At 44.5% G+C, this 20396-nt stretch overlaps 1 protein-coding gene across 1 annotated transcript; it reads right to left on the reverse strand.

Annotated features, from left to right (window-relative positions):
* Nucleotides 1-249: 249 nt before the first annotated feature.
* On the reverse strand, nt 250-20388 carry LOC139560327 (uncharacterized protein KIAA1614). Its single transcript, XM_071376989.1, has 10 exons — nt 19355-20388; nt 17529-18735; nt 14034-14112; nt 9140-9292; nt 7279-8477; nt 7008-7179; nt 6384-6612; nt 5534-5646; nt 4828-5009; nt 250-2380 (listed from the first exon to the last, which is right to left on the reverse strand). The coding sequence occupies exons 2-10, from the start codon at nt 18730-18732 to the stop codon at nt 2187-2189; spliced, it is 3525 nt and encodes a 1174-aa protein (XP_071233090.1). The 5' UTR covers nt 18733-18735; nt 19355-20388; the 3' UTR covers nt 250-2186.
* Nucleotides 20389-20396: the final 8 nt, after the last annotated feature.

A 20396-nucleotide genomic window follows, 5' to 3' on the forward strand; every position in this document is an offset into this window, starting at 1 on the left:
AGGCCGAAGTGTTGAATAACTTTTGAGAATCGTTTTTACCACATTGGTAGTAGACCTACTATGAATGAGCTTTTTCGACAAACTTTGCAATTTGATTCCTTCATGTTATGACAAGGTAGGCTTTGTGGTGGGAAAAGGTAGACTAGTGGGTTGCACAGAAATTGTGTAAATTCCCAAATATAAGGCCCTAATTGTGCATATAGTAAGTGCAAGTTAAGGCAACTGGCAATTAATAATAAACAGATGTCATTTTCACCTTTGACACAATAGGCTATTTATTGTGAAACGCACAATAATCATTATACAGTCTTTATTTACAGTGCCTTGGAAAAGAATTCACACCCCAGAAAGAAATCACACCCCTTTTCCACATTTTGTTGTGTTACAGCCTTAATTTAAAATGGGTTAAATTGAGATTTGGTGTCACTGGCCTACACACAATACACCATAATGTGAAAGTGGAATTATGTTTGTAGACATTTTTACAAATTCACAAAAAATGTAAAGCTGAAATGTCTTGAGTCAATAAGTATTCAATCCCTTTGTTATGGCAAGCCTACATAAGTTCAGGAGTAAAAATGTGCTTAACAAGTCACATAATAAGTCGCATGGACTCACTCTGTGTGCAATAGCATTTAACATTATTTTTGAATTATTTTTGAATGACTACCTCATCTCTGTACCCCCACACAATTATCTGTTAGGTCCCTCAGTCGAGCAATGCATTTCAAACACAAATTCAACCACAAATTTCAGGTAGGTTTTCAAATGCCTTGCAAAGAAGGGCACCTAATGGTAGATGGGTAAAAAAAAAAGCAGACATTGAACATCCCTTTGAGCATGTTGAAGTTATTAATTACACTTTGGATGGTGTGTCAATACACCCAGTCACTACAAATATACAGGCGTCCTTTCTTACTCAGATGCCGGAGAGGAAGGAAACCGCTCAGGGATTTCACCATGAGACCAAGGGTGACTTTAAAACAGTTACAGAGTTTAATGGCTGTGTTAGGAGAAAACTGAGGATGGATACACAACATTGTAGTTACTCCACAATACTGACCTAATTGAGAGTGAAAAGAAGGAAGCCTTTACAGAATAAACATATTCCAAAACATGCATCCTTTTTGCATTAAGGCACTAATGTAAAACTGCCCAAAAAATGTTGCAAAGAAATTAACTTTATGTCCTGAATACAAAGTGTTATGTTTGGGAAAAATCCAATACAACACATCACTTTATATTTTCTAGGATAGTGGTGGCTGCATCATGTTATGGGTATCCTTGTCATAGGCAAGGACTAGGGAGTTAAAAAAAATAAAAAATAAAATGGAATAGAGCTAAGCACAGGCAAAATCCTAGAGGAAAACCTGGTTCAGTCTGCTTTCCAACAGACACTGGGAGACAAATTCCCCTTTCAGCAGGACAATAACATAAACCACAAGGCCAACAATACACTTACCAAGTTGCTTACCAAGGCAACAGTGAATGTTCCTGGGTGGCCTAGTTACAGTTTTGACTAAAATCTACTTGAAAATTATTGGCAAAACTTGAAAATGTCTAGCAACCAACTTGACAGAGCTTGAATATTTTTTTCAAGAATAATGTGCAAATATTGTACAATGCAGGTGTGCAAAGCTCTTAGAGACTTACTCAGAAAGATTCACAGCTGTAATCAATGCCAAAGGTGATTCTAACATATATTGACTCAGGGTTGTGAATACTTACGTAAATAAGATATTTCTGGATATCAATTTCAATAAATTAGCAACATTTTCTAAAAACATGATTTCACTTTGTCATTATGGGGTATTGTGTGTAGATGGGTGAGAAAATAAAATCAATATAAACCATTTGGAATTTAGGCTGCAGCAACAACATGTGGAATAAGTCAAGAGGTATGAATACTTTCTGAAGGCACTGTAGATCATCTCACTTGCATCTTCAGTGCAACATTCTCTTTATACTTAGTTTTATCTGTTTTGATTCACAAACATTTGCCTGAATCTGCAAAGATTAGGCCTAATAATAGAAAAGGAGATGTATTATGTCCTTCCTTTTGTTCTCCCTGAGTTAAAAATATCTCTTTAGGTCTATTTCCATTCTCAAGTTTTCATCATGACATCATCATGGCGCAGTATCCAGTGTGTTTTTTCATTGAAATGGATAATGGAATATTCCATTGCTCAGCGATGGTTCCGACGGTGCGGCAGGACACGGATAGAGGCAGTGCTGTCACGGGTCATGAGGCGTGTCACCAGATCCAGGGTCAGTCCAGCCACTGTCTCCCCGTTCACCTCCAGAATCTCATCCCCAACACCCAGGAGCCCAGAGTACAGGCCCTCCTCAGTACCATCCCCTACCTGCTCCACGTACACACCTGAGACAAGAGAGAGGGGTGGGGGAAGGACCGAGAGGGCGATAGAAAGAGAGAGAGATGGGGAGGGAGGGAGGGCACAATAGGTAATGGTGCAAACACTAAGAATATGTCAATTTAAAATCATTAAATAGTATGTCATTACACACTCGGGTAAAATGCCCTCTAAAACACCCACCTAAAATCCCTGCCATTAGGTTTTTATTGAATATACAGTGCATTCGGAAAGTATTCAGACCCCTTGACTTTTTCCACACTTTGTTATGTTACAGCCTTATACTAAAATGGATCAAATCGTTTTTCCCCCTCATCAATCTACACACATTACCCCATAATGACAAAGCAAAAACAGGTTTTTAGACATTTTTGTTAATTAATATACAGTACCAGTCAAAAGGTTGGACACACCTACTCATTCACAAGTTTTTCTTTATTTGTACTATTTTCTACATTGTAGAATAATACATTAAAACTCTGAAATAACACATATGGAATCAATCATGTAGTAACCTAAAAAGTGTTAAACAAATCAAAATATATTTTATATTTGAGATTCTTCAAAGTAGCCAACCTTTGCCTTGATGACTGCTTTGCACACGCTTGGCATTCTCTCAACCAGCTTCATGAGGTAGTCACCTGGAACTGTCTCTCATGAGGACCGCCACAGGAAAAGAAGACCCAGAGTTACCTCTGCTGCAGAGGATAAGTTCATTAGAGTTACCAGCCTCAGAAATTGCAGCTCAAATAAATGCTTCACAGAGTTCAAGTAACAGACACATCTCAACATCAACTGTTCAGAGCAGACTGCGTGAATCAGGCATTCAAGGTCGAAATGCTGCAAAGAAACCATTACTAAAGGACACCAATATGAAGAAGAGACTTTCTTGGGCAAAGAAACATGAGCAATGTACATTAGAAATCTGTCCTTTGGTCTGATGAGTCCAAATTTGAGATTTTTGGTTCCAACCGCCGTGTCTTTGTGAGACGCAAAGTAGGTGAATGGATGATCTCCGTATGTGTGGTTCCCACCATGAAGCATGGAGGAGGAGGTGTAATGGTGTGGGGGTGCTTTGCTGGTGACACTGTCTGTGATTTATTTAGAATTCAAGGCACACTTAACCAGCATGGCTACCACAGCATTCCTCAGCAATACGCCAACCTCAGGTTGGATGGAGAGCATCGCGGCACAGCTATTTTCAGGTCTCTCCAGAGATGTTCAATCGGATTAAAGTCCGGGCTCGGGCATTCAGACGCTTGTCCTGAAGCCACTTCTGTGTTGTCTTGGCTGTGTGCTAGGATCGTTGTCCTTTTGGAAGGTGAACAGTCGCCCCAGTCTGAGGTCCTGAGCGCTCTGGTGCAGGTTTTCATCAAGGATCTCTCAGTACTTTGCTCCGTTCATCTTTCCCTCAATCCTGACTAGTCTCCCAGTCCCTGCCACTGAAAAACATCCCCACAGCATGATGCTGCCCCCACCATGGTTCACCGTAGGGATGGTGCCAGGTTCTCCAGATGTGACGCTTGGCATTCAGGCCAAAGAGTTCAATCTTGGTTTCATCAGACCAGAGAATCTTGTTTCTCATAGTCTGAGAGTCCTTTAGGTGCCTTTTGGCAAACTGCAAGTGGGCTGTCATGTGCCGTTTACTGAGGAGTGGCTTCTGTCTGGCCACTCTACCATAAAGGCCTGATTGGTAGAGTGCTGCAGAGATGGTTGTCCTTCTGGAAGGTTCTCCCATCTCCACAGAGTAACTCTGGAGCTCTGTCAGAGTGACCATCGGATTCTTGGTCACCTCTCTGACAAAGGCCCTTCTCCCCCGATTGCTCAGTTTGGCCGGGCTGCCAGCTCTAGGAAGAGTCTTGGTGGTTCCAAACTTCTTCCATTTAAAAATGATGGAGGCCACTGTGTTCTTGGGGACCTTCAATGCTGCAGACCTTTTTTGGTACCCTTCCCCAGATCTGTACCTCGACAGAATCCTGTCTTGGAGCTCTACGGACAATTCCTTGTTTTTTGCTCTGACATGCACTGTCAACTGTGGGACCTTATATAGACAGGTGTGTGCCTTTCCAAATCATGTCCAATCAATTGAATTAACCACAGGTGAACTCCAATCAAGTTGTAGAAACATCTCAAGGATGATCAATGGAAAGAGGATGCACCTGAGCTCAATTTCAAGTCTCATAGCAAAGGGTCTGAATACTTATGTAAATAAGGTATTTCTGTTATATATTATTTAATACATTTACAAAAATGGGGTATTGTGTGTAGATTGATAAGGAACACTGTAGTATGTATGTAATTCATTTTAGAATAAGGCTGTAATGTAACAAAATGTCGAAAAATTGAAGGAGTCTGAATACTTTCCGAATGCACTGTACACCCTCACATCCACAACACTAAAATGTACGCTACATCTAATGGAACCCAGTTATACAGTAATAGTGCTTTAATATACCTGTGACCGGTCGACCTTTGCCTCGAGAGATGACGAACCCAAAAGGGCCGTTAGGGGGTCTGGTGAGCTCCAACCAGAGGGTCCCATCAGGGAAGGCCTGGACGACCCTACCCATTGGACCTATGGGACGCACCACCCGAGGGGCTAACATATCTTCCACGCTCAGGGCTCTCTGGATCATCCTGTAGAGATAGTATATAGAGACATTTCAGTGAAATGTAGTGGGGGTAATTTACCTTCATGAGAAATTAGTGGCAGTTTGTCAGTTTCCTATTGGAAATTGGATCTTACAATAATCTAGCTATGTTGTTTCTATATACGTAAGTCATTTTGCCAAGTCAAACATTGCTTAGTGTAAATACGGTCTAGATGACATCACTTCAAGAGCTTTTGGAAAGATGCCTGGATTTGTAGTGTTGTGTCAATAAGGATTACATTATTCACGGTCCTAGTATTTATGTTCCTTATGGTGTCCTGAAATTTGTTGATTGGAATGACATTTCTGTTCCATGACACTTTTTTTTTTTACCGCTTGAACAATCGGAAAATACAGAGTACTTTTGGCAGTGCTGGTTGATTTAGAGCCTAGACACAATGAGAAATCTATTTTTTCCCTTCTCTCTCTGCGCGCACCGACGCACAAACGTACACGCACACACAAACGCACACGCACACACAAATGCACACGCACACACACACACAGTACCTGGGTGCCAGGCTGTTAGGCACGGACACCTCTCCCAGAATGGTAGAACGCTCCACTCTCCTCTCCAGACTCTGCACAGAGGAGGCTTTCCGAAGCTGGGCCAGTGGGGACACCTGGTGACAGAGAAGGACATTTGTATTTATTAGGGACATTGCAACAGGTGTCATCATCCGTGCAGTTGATGTTGTCTCCTGAGTCCTGACTTTCACAGACAGAGGCGATGTCTGAATACCTAACTTTCCTTCTAAACAGTAAGCATTTTGTGGGTTTCAAAAATAGAAAATTCAATATGCTTTAAATGCCAGGATGTCATACTCATTTTGGATTTTCATGTAGTAAAATTTGCTGCACATTGTTGAGGAAGAGAATCGTCTTTCGAGACCCACGTGTGTCTGACAACAGCTGATAATCAGAGAAGGTGAGGCGCTGTACCAAAATGAACGACTGGCGGGAATCAATGCAATTGTGCAATAAAGGATGCATTCCCAGTAAAATGAGCCTAGTACGCTGATATTCATTGCTTACTGCATTCGTTTTTACTAAACAGTATACGTTCTAATTTATATGTAGTTAGATTAGTAGAAATTATGCAGTAGTAGTAGGCAAGACAGATTTCAGGCACAGCCAGAGTCTCTTGTATTTTGAATGTCAGCCATGAAAATTGCATCTCAATACGAAAATGTTAAAGAATGGTGTAAAAGTAAAGTGGCATATGCATTTCTGTTCTTTGACAAATAAGTTAGTGAAAACATTTAACAGAACTGAATTGAACTGAATATAAATAAATGTAACTGAACTGAATTGAACTAGATTGAATAGAACTCAACTGAGCTGAGTAGCTGGTGCTTACTGTGTGCAGGGCCTGTAGTGAGGGGGTCCTCTGCAGGCGGGTGTTGGTGTGAGGGCTGTGGGTGGGGCTGGGTGAGGCGTAGCTGGCCCGCGGCGCTGAGATGCTGAGCTGTTCCATGCTGCTGGAGCGCCCTCCCTTCACCAGCCTGCCCACACTGTGCAGCCCGATGGAGGAGAAGAACCGTCGCAGAGATAGCTTGGGTCTGCCGTCCCGCTCTGCCATAGACCTCCTGTACAAGTCACCAACACATACAGACAGAGCAAAACATGTCAGTTGTATGCAAAAAAGCAGGCTGTAAGCGTGAACAGTGGTTTATGTTCGATTGAATCTGTCACCTAGGGATTACAACGCATAGTTCAATTCCTGCAAGATATATTACGGAGAAACTGTATGGTGCCAAATGTACTAATGCAATCAACTAATGCAAACCCGTCAGAGAGTTCTTGAAGCTCCCTCTGACAGAACAAACTGTGGAGCTTGAAGTTATGCTTCAGTACCAGGAGGAGGCAGTGTTGCCTCCCTGTCAGATTAAGAATAACACACCATTTAAAGGAACCAGAGCCACATTAAACATATATATGGGTCTGACTTGAATTTGGTGTCAGTGGTGGGATCCATACTGACCGAGCCCCCTCTTGGCCATCCTCCCACTGAGCCTCTGCCTTCAGGTGCTCCGCTCTCAGTAACTCTGCCCTCAGGTCCTCTGCTCGGGACACGCCCAAGCAGCGCAGCGCAGGGCGGCACTCTGGAAGAGCCACCAGCAGATCTCGACTCATGTCTCCGCTCAGCGCCAGACCTGGAAGACATTTTATGTGTGTAACTGAAAGAAGCATTCAGTGAGCACATCACATCAAGTCTACAGTTCCTTCCAACACAATACATTCTATCTACTCACCAGCTCCATCTGCAGCAGTTTCCCAGAGTTCCGCAGGGGGGAGGTCAGGGGTGATCCTTGCAGGGGAGTACCTGAGGGACGACGGTCGGATGCAGGGGACTAAGGCGGCGCTAGGGGGAGACCCTGGTGGGGCAGAGATAGGACCATCCCCATGATGCTCTGTGGTGATGAGGTCATGCTGTGGGCTTCCCCCTGCCCCCTCATCCAGGTTGATGAGGTGATACTGAACCGAGGGCAGGAGCTTTACCACACGCTGCCCACTTACCCTGCTCTTGCAGCCTGACTTCAGAGCTGACTTAATGGGCAGTGGCGGGGTGGGGGCGTCACTATTCTTGGGACTGCTGTTTCCGGAGGCTCCCACCAGAGGGCGGTCCAGAGCTACAGGACTGCCTAGAGCAAAGGTGACGGCTCGCCTGCACACGTTGACCCTGTTTCTGGGATTTGAGTTTCGACGGTGGGCCCACGAGGCACCATAGGGGCCATGTCCCGAGCCGACCCGTTTCAGCCGGCTCTCTCCCTTCCTGCTGCGCCTCCTCAACTTCCCGAAACCGGAGGACTTCTCCCCCACTCCACCCCCGGCCCCGCCCTCTGTATCCTCTCCCAGAATCAGGACCTCACCGAAGGTGACCCCTGCCGCTTTGGGGTGGATGCTGCTGGGCTGATCTGGTTGGGGGATCCCGTCTGATTGGGCTGGGGGGTCCCAGCGAGAGACCTTCCTGCTTTGATTCTCCTCCGCGTTGCCGGACTGGGGAGGAGCAGTCTCTGGTTCGGGTACTGGAGGATCCCTAAGAATGGATCCACAAGCCTCACATTTCCTCAACACCACCACTACCTCCGTTACCTGGGTAGAAGCAGCGTTTGTGAAACCAACGTCCTCCAGTCTTGGAGTAAGGCCTGTAATGCTTATGCTAGACTCCGCCTTCTTTTCCAGAGTGCCCTTGGATTTCTGTCCCGTAGCCCGCCCACGCTCCCTCACCCGATCCAGGTAGCGAGACTCTGCCTCCTTCTCTGATTCATCCTCAAACCGCACCCTCGTGGGTGAGTTACCATACCGACGATTATGCCCCCCAGGGGAGAGGTCTCTGCTTTGTGGGACCAGGAGCGGACCTGATGAGGGAGGGGCTGTCAGCTCTTCCTTGGGTTTAACAGCCACAGCCTTTTGGACCAGTGCTGAATCAATCCCAGACTGCTGCCTCCTGCTGGATAAAACAGGGAAACACACTAAACACTGTATGTAATAATAATAATAATAACTTCATATTCTTACTCACAGCCTGTACATATTTTCATAGTCACAAATACAAGTACTTCTGCTGACACAAATGCATGAAAGCACATGAGTAATCCGTGTATGTGTGTGTTTGAGTGTGTGTGTGTTTAAGTGTGTGTGTTTGAGTGTGTGTTCTCTCATGAGTGCCAGTATTCCTAATACCATTTGCTGTGAATGTATCCCACTGATATAAGAGGGGATTTCAGGAACAAAATACCCATTACAGAAACTGAAACATCATGGTGTGTGTCATCAACATGGTTACATAAGTCATACTATATAACACTCCCTGCATCTTTGTGGAACATCCAATCAGAAACCAGAGTTATGATTCTGAAACGATCAGTCATTGGATGTTACATAATGTCAGATTTTTCAATCACACAGAAAGAAAAAGACAGAGAGAGAAATTAAGAACTGAAAGGAGAGAGAGATGTGGGAAGGGGTAGACACACTTATATAGAACGGAATATAAAGACAGACAGACAGACAGACAGACAGACAGACAGACAGACAGACAGACAGATGATCAGGTAGTCAGACTAATAGGGGGGATAGAGATCAACAGAGTTGCAGATACAGCTGACTTACGGGTTGTATCTCTGGGCAGAATGGGAGCGGCGGGTTTGAGGGCGTTCCCCTTTGGCGTGATTGAAGCGGGCTTTTAACCGAGCCCTCTCCAGCAGGAGCATGGCCTGCTCATGTCTGGGGCTCAGAGGAAGTTCCTCAGGGTTGAAGTGTAAGCTGTCAATCACACAGAGATGGAGGGTGAATTGGAGAGGGAGACATAGAAATAGGGAAGGTGATAGAAATGTCGTACAAATTCTCGACAGGAGAGGGGGTAATCACCCTGCGGGATCGTTTGTTGGGAGAATTTGGGATCAGGGTGGTCTTTGAGCTAGCGATTGAAGTGGTTACATGTTTGTTTATTTATTGTAGATATGGAAAAATAGCACACCTTTTAACTTTGTAAGGTGTGTCTTCTGTGACAGCATGGACAGCACCGTTGGGGGCTATCTCCATTTTAAAATACTCAATGTGTTATTATTATACTTCTATGAGTGTATTAGCACCACCTACTGTGGTGGAGTGTGTATTGTCTGAACAGGTATAAAGCTGCTGACCTAGATGGAATTCTGTGATTCTTTGTTAACCCATAGCAAGTACCACCCAGTTGAATACTTCAAAATGGTGAAAGCCCTCAATGGTGCTGCCCTTGCTGGGTGCTGCCCATGCTAAAGCAGGCTTTGGTCCAAGTGTGCCCTCTATCTACCTCTATGATATTGATCCTTCACCATTGAAGAAAGAAGTTGTTCTACCCTTTCCTAAATCCTTGCCGTACACAATTGGTGGTAGCAGTGGGATCCGAACCCAAACGATTGAAATGACTGGAGGGGGTAAAAAGATGGGGGGGGGTGAGGTTGGGGGCAACCAGACAGTAGTCCAATATTGCTGTACTATCCATGGCTTGCTGAATTAAACGTCTCTTAGCATATTTCTGATGTGATTAACGAGGTTCAGTAAAAAAATTCAGGTCTACAGATAAGGTCAAAGTCCACATTTTGTGTAGCCCTGAAATCATTTGAAATGTATTTTGTCTTGAATCATTTGCCTGCACAACACATCTAGCCTCATAATTACCAGACCAATTACCTCTGCGCTATTTCCCTTGTAACGAACATTCATGTAAACTTGCGAGATCTGGTGGTTTGCAAAGCTACCACACATCTGGTGCCTTCAGTTGTACCGAGCTGATCCTGCACAGTTACATATCCAGAGAACATTATACGCCCTACGGATAGAGATAAAGAGAATGGAGCTCTGAACGTCAGTCTTCTAAGCTAAGCCTTCTTATGTAATAGCCGATTGGACTGGGGCGTGGTGGCGAGTTTAGCCTCGGTATTGTACTTCATCCCCTGTATTCCAGTTGATCCTATGTTCTATGCGCTTCAGTGGCCAAAATAGTATGATACGCCTGTGGATTATCCCTGTCACCAACACACTCATCCATTCCTGTATGTACGGAGAATGGAGGAAGATTTTGTGTACGCATCCAGCTTAGTTTTGTAATGCTCGTATTTATTATTTATAAAGAAGTTCACTTTATTGGTCAATTGCACACAAGGTCCAATTGAAATTTGACTTCCACTTTTAACCCAACCCCTCCAAAAGACACATATTTACAGTTGAAGTCGGAAGTTAACATACACTTAGTTTGGAGTCATTAAAACTTGTTTTCAACCACTCCACAAATTTCGTGTTAACAAACTATAGTTTTGGCAAGTCGGTTAGGACATCTACTTTGTGCATGACAGAACAAATATTTCCAACAATTGTTTACAGACAGATTATTTCACTTATAATTCACTGTATCACAATTCCAGTGGGTCAGAAGTTTACATACACTAAGTTGACTCTGGCTTTAAACAGCTTGGAAAATTCCAGAAAATTATATCATGGCTTTAGAAGCTTCTGATAGGCTAATTGACATAATTTGAGTCAATTGGAGGTGTACCTGTGGATGTATTTCAAGGTCTACCTTCAAACGCAGGGCCTCTTTGCTTGACATCTTGGGAAAATCAAAAGAAATCAGCCAAGACCTCAGAAAAAAATTGATGACCTCCACAAGTCTCAAATCAAATCAAAGTTTATTTGTCACGTGCACCGAATACAACAGGTGTAGATCTTACAGTGAAATGCTTACTTACAGGCTCTAACCAATAGTGCAAAAAGGTATTAGGTGAACAATAGGTAGGTAAAGAAATAAAAACAACAGTAAAAATACAGGCTATATACAGTAGCGAGGCTATAAAAGTAGCGAGGCTACATACAGACACCGGTTAGTCAGGCTGATTGAGGTAGTATGTACATGTAGATATGGTTAAAGTGACTATGCATATATGATGAACAGAGAGTAGCAGTAGCGTAAAAGAGGGGTTGGCGGGTGGTGGGTGGGACACAATGCAGATAGCCCGGTTAGCCAATGTGCGGGAGCAGTGGTTGGTCGGCCCAATTGAGGTAGTATATACATAAGTGGGGGGGGGGGCTCACAATGCAAATAGTCCGGGTAGCCGTTTGATGACCTGTTCAGGAGTCTTATGGCTTTGGGGTAAAAACAGTTGAGAAGCCTTTTTGTCCTAGACTTGGCACTGCGGTTCCGCTTGCCATGCGGTAGTAGAGAGAACAGTCTATAACTGGGGTGGCTGGGGTCTTTGACAATTTTTAGGGCCTTCCTCTGACACCGCCTGTGTAGAGTTCCTGGATGGCAGGCAGCTTAGCCCCAGTGATGTACTAGTCCGTACGCACTACCCTTTGTAGTGCCTTGCGGTCAGAGGCCGAGCAATTGCCGTACCAGGCAGTGATGCAACCAGTCAGGATGCTCTCGATGTTGCAGCTGTAGAACCTTTTGAGGATCTCAGGACCCATGCCAAATCTTGTTAGTTTCCTGAGGGGGAATAGGCTTTGTCGTGCCCTCTTCACGACTGTATTGGTGTGTTTGGACCATTCTAGTTTGTTGTTGATGTGAACACCAAGGAACTTGAAGCTCTCAACCTGCTCCACTACAGCCCCGTCGATGAGAATGGGGGCGTGCTCGGTCCTCCTTTTCCTGTAGTCCACAATAATCTCCTTAGTCTTGGTTACGTTGAGGGATAGGTTGTTATTCTGGCACCACCCGGCCAGGTCTCTGACCTCCTCCCTATCGGCTGTCTCGTCGTTGTCGGTGATCAGGCCTACCACTGTTGTGTCGTCTGCAAACTTAATGATGGTGTTGGAGTCGTGCCTGGCCATGCAGTCGTGGGTGAACAGGGAGTACAGGAGGGGACTGAGCACGCACCCCTGGGGAGCTCCAGTGTTGAGGATCAGCTTGGCAGATGTGTTGCTACCTACCCTCACCGCCTGGGGGCAGCCCGTCAGGAAGTCCAGGATCCAGTTGCAGAGGGAGGTGTTTAGTCCCAGGATCCTTAGCTTAGTGATGAGCTTTGAGGGTACTATGGTGTTAAACGCTGAGCTGTAGTCAATGAACAGCATTCTCACATAAGTGTTCCTTTTGTCCAGGTGGGAAAGGGAAGTGTGGAGTGCAATAGAGATTGCATCATCTGTGGATTTGGTTGGGCGCCCGTAAAACTGCTGCCATATCTCCTTGGGAGCAATTTCCAAACGCCTGAAGGTACCACGTTCATCTGTACAAACAATAGTACGCAAGTATAAAACACCATGGGACCACACAGCCATCACACGGCTCAGGAAGGAGAAACATTCTGTCTCCTAGAGATGAACATACTTTGGTGCGAAAAGTGCAAATCAATCCCAGAACAACAGCAAAGGACCTTGTGAAGATGCTGGGGGAAACAGGTACAAAAGTATCTATATCCACAGTAAAACGAGTCCTATATCGACATAACCTGAAATGCCGCTCAGCAAAGAAGAAGCCACTACTCCAAAACCGCCATAAAAAAGCCAGACTACGGTTTACAACTGCACATGGGGACAAAGATTGTAGTTTTTGGAGAAATGTCCTCTGGTCTGATGAAACAAAAATGGAACTGTTTGGCCATAATGACCATCATTATGTTTGGAGGAAAAAGGGGGAGGCTTGCAAGCCGAAGAACACCATCCCAACCATGAAGCACGGGGGTGGCAGCATCATGTTGTGGGGGTGCTTTGCTGCAGGAGGGACTGGTGCACTTCACAAAATAGATGGCATCATGAGGGAGGAAAATTATGTGGATATATTGAAGAAACATCTCAAGACATCAGTCAGGAAGTTAAAGCTTGGTCGCAAATGGGTCTTCCCAATGTACAATGACCCCAAGCATATTTCCAAAGTTGTGGCAAAATGGCTTAAGGACAACAAAGTCAAGGTATTGGAGTGGCCATCACAAAGCACTGACCTCAATCCCATAGACAACTTGTGGGCAGAACTGAAAAAGCGACAGGGAACTTTTACTAGGATTAAATGTCAGGAATTGTGAAAAACTGAGTTTAAATGTATTTGGCTAAGGTGTATGTAAACTTCCGACTTCAACTGTACATATACAGGTTTTGGATAGGTGCGGGGGGCTGTCACACTGGACGCCCGGGGACCTGTTGTTGTAGGGGGTTAAGTGCCTTGTTCAAGGGCACAATGGCAGGCAATGGCATCTAGCATTTGATTTGTTGCCAGCTCACTTCCTGACAGATTTTCCCAGTAAGGAGCTGGATTTGAAATGGCAACCCTCTGGTTGATGGCCCGCCTCTCTAACCACTAGGCTACCTATCCTCTACTTCCAGTTTCATGGGAGAGGTGTGATCTGATGTTATATGCTATATTAGCATCTTTACGTAGCTTATGTTTCAATCTACAAAACAAATTGGAGAGGATAGTTGACTGCTTTACATACAAATAATATTTAGGGGGCAAAAACTATCCCTAAAAAAGGTGGTTCCTCACCTCACACACTTACCACTTTTCTATGTAGACAGACACTAGTGTGATATTCCTTACCCGGGAAGTTCAAGCAGCTCCTGATGTGGAATGGTTAAATCCCACTCATTGTTCCAGGAGGCAGATGCATCTGGAGACACTGAAAACAGAACTTTACCCATTAAAATAAAGCTTTCCAAACCTAGTTCCATGCAATGCAAATGGACCCTCACGCATCACTTGCTACAAATCCAAAGGAACAGTTTGACAAGCTGAGTATTACACAATGCTATTACATTGTTATACAAAACCAATTTCAATTCACATGGTTGAAGTTTGGGGTGGAGATGCTTCAAATACATTTTATGGCAGGATATGTTGCTCACAGTTAAGCTGTAATGCAAATATAGCAGCAGAAGTGCATTGTTAAAGCATGTATGCAGGTACAAAACTGCCAAGGGCTTTACTCAACCATAATGGTTTCCATAAGCCCCACATCACATCAAACCCATGGACTGTCCCCAAGTTCATCTCTGATCCTCCTAATGCCTGTCAGATTCATGGGCCTTACATAAACGCCATAACGGCAGGAACAGAGAGGTATTAAAACATTATCATCTGATCATGCCCTGCACTCAGTGCACTGCACTGTAAAAAAAATAAGAATTACTGTGGATCAACTGAAAAATATACTTCAACTGGTTACAAGTAAATGAGTTAGGCTTTCTCAATTGAAAAATACTACATTTGTTGAAACCAAATATATGATTCAATGACAACTGTTTTATTTTATTATTACCTAACATATATTTCAAGTTGCAACCTATTTATTTCAACACTTAACTTACTTTCCCCCTTTGGTTAAACCTAATAAATAACAAATACAAACTTATATTTAATGTAAATACAACCCATGTTTTCACCTTGTTCCAAGTTCACTTTTTAATTTGTAATTACCCAAAGGTATTCAATTGGGTTACAACCATCAAACAGGCAAAGAGTTAATACTGGACTAAGATCGAATCCTATTACACCAGGTCTTCCGCTCTTCAGATGTGGCAGGGCTTTTAAAACTATCACGTATTACAAAGGGAAACCCAGCCGAGATCTGACCATTGAAACGAGCCTACCAGACAAGCTAAATGCCTTCTATGCTCGCTTCGAGGGCAAGCAACACTGAACCATGCATGTGAGCAAGACAAGCAACACTGAACCTCAATGTGAGCAAGACAAGCAACACTGAACCTCAATGTGAGCAAGACAAGCAACACTGAACCTCAATGTGAGCAAGACAAGCAACACTGAACCTCAATGTGAGCAAGACAAGCAACACTGAACCTCAATGTGAGCAAGACAAGCAACACTGAACCTTAATGTGAGCAAGACAAGCAACCTCTCCCTCAATGTGAGCAAGACAAGCAACACTGAACCTCAATGTGAGCAAGACAAGCAACACTGAACCTCAATGTGAGCAAGACAAGCAACACTGAACCTCAATGTGAGCAAGACAAAGGAGCTGATCGTGGACTACAGGAAAAGGCGGGCCGAACAGGCCCCCATTAACATCGACGGGGCTGTACTGGAGCGAGTCGAGAGTTTCAAGTTCCTTGGTGTCCACATCACCAACAATCTATCATGGTCCAAACACACCAAGACAGTCGTGAAGAGGGCACGACAAAACCTTTTCCCCCTCAGGAGACTGAAAAGATTTGACATGGGCCCCCAGATCCTCAAAAGGATCTACAGCTGCACTATCAAGAGCATCCTGAACGATATCATCACCACCTGCTATGGCAACTGCTCGGCATCTGACCGTAAGGCGCTACAGAGGGTAGTGCGAACGGCCCAGTATCTCACTGGGGTCGAACTCCCTGCCATCCAGGACCTCTATACCAGGCAGTGTCAGAGGATGAATTGTCAAAAAATTATCAAAGACTCCAGCCACCCAAGTCATAGACTGTTCTCTCTGCTACCGCACAGCAAACGGTACCCTTTTTGCACTAACTCTTTTTGACTCTACGCACACACACTGGACTCACACACACACACACGCACATACTTACAACGACACTACAACACATACACACACACTGCTGCTACTGTCCATTATCTATCCTGTTGCCTAGTCACTTTACCCCTACCTATATGTACATATCTACCTCAATTTCCTCCTACCCCTGCACATCAACTCAGTCCTGGTACCCATGTACTGTATATAGCCAAGCTATCATTGCTCATTGTGTATTTATTCTTTGTGTTACTTTTAATTACGTTTTTATTATATTTTTTATAGTATTCTACATTGTTGGGATGGGCCCGTAAGCATTTCACTGTTAGTCTACACCTGTTGTTTACGAAGCATGTGACAATAAAAACTTGATTTGAAGCAATCAAAATCAATTTCTTGTAAATCAAGAAATTAAGTTGGTTCAATAACTTTAAATGTTTCCAAACATATTCTTTTCACAAGATGCCCATATTTAGTAGCCTTAATCAAGCATTGTCTACCTTAACATTGTAACCTTATCTGGCTCTTTAGTATCAGATACTGATGAATGCAAGTATCACTACAAATGTAGGTGAATACACATTTTTGGTTGAATAACAAATACTATAGACCACATTAACTGGAATGACATTCACTCTCACGGGTGGGCAAAAAGAACAAACTTAAAGCCTCACCCCCAATATGCCATGCCTCCAACTCTTCTGATAGGCTGCTGCTGCTACATTGCTCCCCACCACTATTCAATGTGAAAGCGCATGAGGTGTTGAAAGCAATTTAGAAGCTTTTATTCAATTCAAAAAATCACATTGAGCTGTCAAATTTGTTATTTGATTTCAGTCAAATTGAATAGAATAGGTTGAACTAGCCAAAGCGTAACACACACACAGTGCTAAAAATAGCTACACAACACCAGCACATCTGTTCCTCTAAGTGCTCCTGATGGTGGGAGGTGCTGACAGAAATAGAATGCATAGCTCTGTATCTGTATCTCATGGTCAATTTACAGTAATTCATCTGACACATGATCACAGTTGTAAGCACACATTGATATGCTTTATAATTCCTGAATTTAACAATCAATTACGCCTGGTTTGCTTACAAAACAATTGTTATCTAATTTAAAAGGAGGTGCATGTAAAACGTGCAACTAAGCCCTCCTCCCCAACCCTATCATGATTGAGCAAATTATTTGTGTTCCAAAGTGTGATTTGTTTACCTCCCATTCTCTTGATGGACACTTTGTCCCACAGCACATGATCTACCATGTTCTTAAACCATGAGAGGCCCAGAATGGGATACTTTGGCTGCATTTACACAGGCAGCCCAATTCTGATTTTTTTTCTCACTAATTGGTCTTTTGACCAACAAGATCAGATCTGAAAAACATTCTGATGTGAAAAGATCTGATATGATTTGTCAAAAGACCAATTAGTGGAAAAAAATATTGGTCTGCCTTTGTAAATGCAGCCATGGTAAATATGATTCTTATTTTTATTGAATTTACCTCTCGAAGACTTGTTTAACAACAAGGTGTACCAAGATGTATTATCTAAACTGGAACTTCATACCATCTCTCTTGTCTATCTGGTCAACACAGAGGTACGGGATGTCCACGCCGCCTTTCTCCACGACTCTCTTGGTGTTCCTTCGTCTGTTCACTGACCGCCCTCTGGCTCTCTGGTTGGCCTCCACTGTATCCCCCAGCGAAAGCGTCCCTTCCTGCGAGTACACACTTTCCCAGCTCTCCGCCCTCCACAGCCGCCCTACGGGATCCATAAGCTCCTTCGCTTCTTTCTTATCACACCTCTCCAGGTAGCAGTCCAGGCTGTCCGAACGCAGCATGTTCCAACACCCTTCACTCTCGTCCCTGTCCTCATCTACAGAATCCACAGAAGCCAGTCTTGACTTACTCTGGGGCCCTGAGAGGGTGGCATTTGCAGGGGGTTCGTCCTTCAGACGTACAAATGACGAGAGTATGGGCATTGTAGTCTGAGTGCCCACAGTAGACTGAGTGCTCACCCTATTCAGAATCAGAGTCTCTGGGCGTGCTACCCTCCAGAATCCTTTAGGAGGTGCCCAGTGTCTGTGAGAGGAGGAAGAAGAGGTGGAGGAGGATGCGGGAGCGGGCTTTGAAGAAGGAGGGTGGTCCTCCTTGGTTGCGCCGGTGCTGTCTGACTGGATGTTCTCCAAGCTCTCCAAGCTGGCCCCCTCCCCCAAACCGCGAGGCTGCCCCGGCACACTCCCAGCTGGGCCTCCCCTCTCCCCCTTCTCTGCTCCCTTCCCCATGGCACCCCAGCTCTCCTTCTCCCTCTGTGGTTCAGTCGGGTCGGTGTGGAGCTGTACCCTGGCCACCACCTCTTCCTCTACCTCGTCTTCACTACTGCTGGACCTCCTCCTCTGGTCAAAGTGCCGGAAGGGCACAGGCGGTGGCACCTCCCCCCTGCTGCGGCCCTTCTGCTTGGGCAGGGCCTGGAATGAGACAGGTCCCTCTACCTGGAGCTCTGAGGCCATATTGTCCTCCCTCACCCTCTCCCTCTTTCTCTCTTTCCCTCCGGTTCTCTGGGAGAGATTATTCACCTTGGACTGCAGGGAATAGACGGCAGAGCCTGAAGGAGGGAGGGGGGGAGGGGAAAGCGAGGGAGAGGAGGGAGAGAGTGTGCTGGGCTTGGGGACAAGACTCAGGATGAGGCCCCGGTCATCAGAGGCTCTTGACCGAAGCGGAGAGCTGGCAGGAGCCAATGTTTGTGTGATATGGACCTCTTCCTCCTCCATTGGCTGGCAAGGCAAAGAGGAAAAGTCTGATTGGAACCTAATGTGGAAAAGGGATCATTGTTTGTTGCCTCTGGTAAAATAGTCTCACTAGGCCTAGGATGCCTAAAGTAGTGGATTCAATTCACTTTGTACTCTTTATCCAATGATTACTGCGTAGGATAATCCTTTGGAATGGAAATAGGCCACCAGTGCATGAGAAGCCTGTGTGTGGCTGGCATGTACTGACAATATAAAAGTGTTGTTGTCATCAAAGACATTTGATGAAGAGGTTATAGAAAATAAAATAGGGATTTGGCTACATGTAATTTTATTCTAATAGGCCTACTGAAATCGTTTTCTTTATAATCAGTTGCAGAATGATTAGGCACTGGATTTGTCCAGTTCTGTTACGTGTTAATAAAACTAAGTAAAAGGACAAGAATGATCTATTACTAAGCACCCAACTGTAGGCTATCATCACACATGGATGAATGACCTATTTGACTTTGAAAGAATTCCCCTGACATTTCAATCGAACCAAACAGGATAATAACACACTATCACAAAATGATTTAAAAGTGACAAAAAATACATGGTATTAATGACAGGACAAAAACACATCATGACAAGGTCAATCATTTACCTGGAAAGATCTTGGTGATATCTTATTTAGATGCAATTCACCACAGTTGAAGAAACTCACGTTCCGTGCCGACTTAAATTGGCCAGGCACAACGACCCACAGCTAAACCTGCGCTCTGTGGCACAAGCTTGAGCGTAATGGACTAAACTCCAGTATCAGAAACGTCCTTCACCATAGAGTGGAGTTTAGTCGGCTAGCTTGAGCGCATCCTCTGACCCGACTGACTAGCTGTCGGAAACATTTGTCATAAAAAGTAAAGTAACTTTCTCCTGTGTTGTTGTTCTCCGTTTTATTCTGCACTGTTATGGTTTGACGGCAGCCAGCCCAGCTTCAGACGGAGTGAGTCCACGAGCGGACGGTGACCTGCTCCCAGTGAGCGAACAGGCGGTCTCTCAATATTCATGATTGGTCCGTTAATCCCTTCAGAAATCAGACGGATTAGACAAAAATGGAAATACAAAATGCGTGTTTTCATTTCACCCTGGCTGACTGAAGCTATCCGTTGCGTAAGTGGATGCAATAGCAGGCTACCCACCGCACACACACGGCTGAGTCTGTGCGCTCAGTCACATAAACAATCTGCGCAGGAGCATCTTTGGTGGAACCTCGCCCAACATGATATTATCATCAATTTTTTTTGTGGGCTACCCAAAGCTTGCGAACAAAATTTAATGTTGTAATTAAAGGCAAAATGCCTAATTTCAAGCTTGAGTCTGTCACTGTTTGGCTGAGGGGAGAAGCTGGGGAGATGTAGCCTACCAGCTACCACCCTAAAATGAACGGAGCTTTGGATGAAAGAACTGACATGTCCCTGAGATTGTTTAAAAATGTTTTGGTGATGGAGATATGGGGCAACGTGCCATATCCAATAATGTCACAACTGGATGTGACAATGCTGCTCTACCTTTTTACTGTGCACTGGCATTCTCTCACCAACAGGGGGTGGACTCGCTCCTCGTTCAACTCCAAAGTTAGCTAACCGTTGCAAAAACGTTGTGCAACGGAAACCTTTTACCGTGTCCTCTAGGAACCAAACAGAGCA

Source organism: Salvelinus alpinus, chromosome 30 (genome assembly GCF_045679555.1).
Source record: "Salvelinus alpinus chromosome 30, SLU_Salpinus.1, whole genome shotgun sequence".
NCBI lineage: Eukaryota > Metazoa > Chordata > Actinopteri > Salmoniformes > Salmonidae > Salvelinus > Salvelinus alpinus.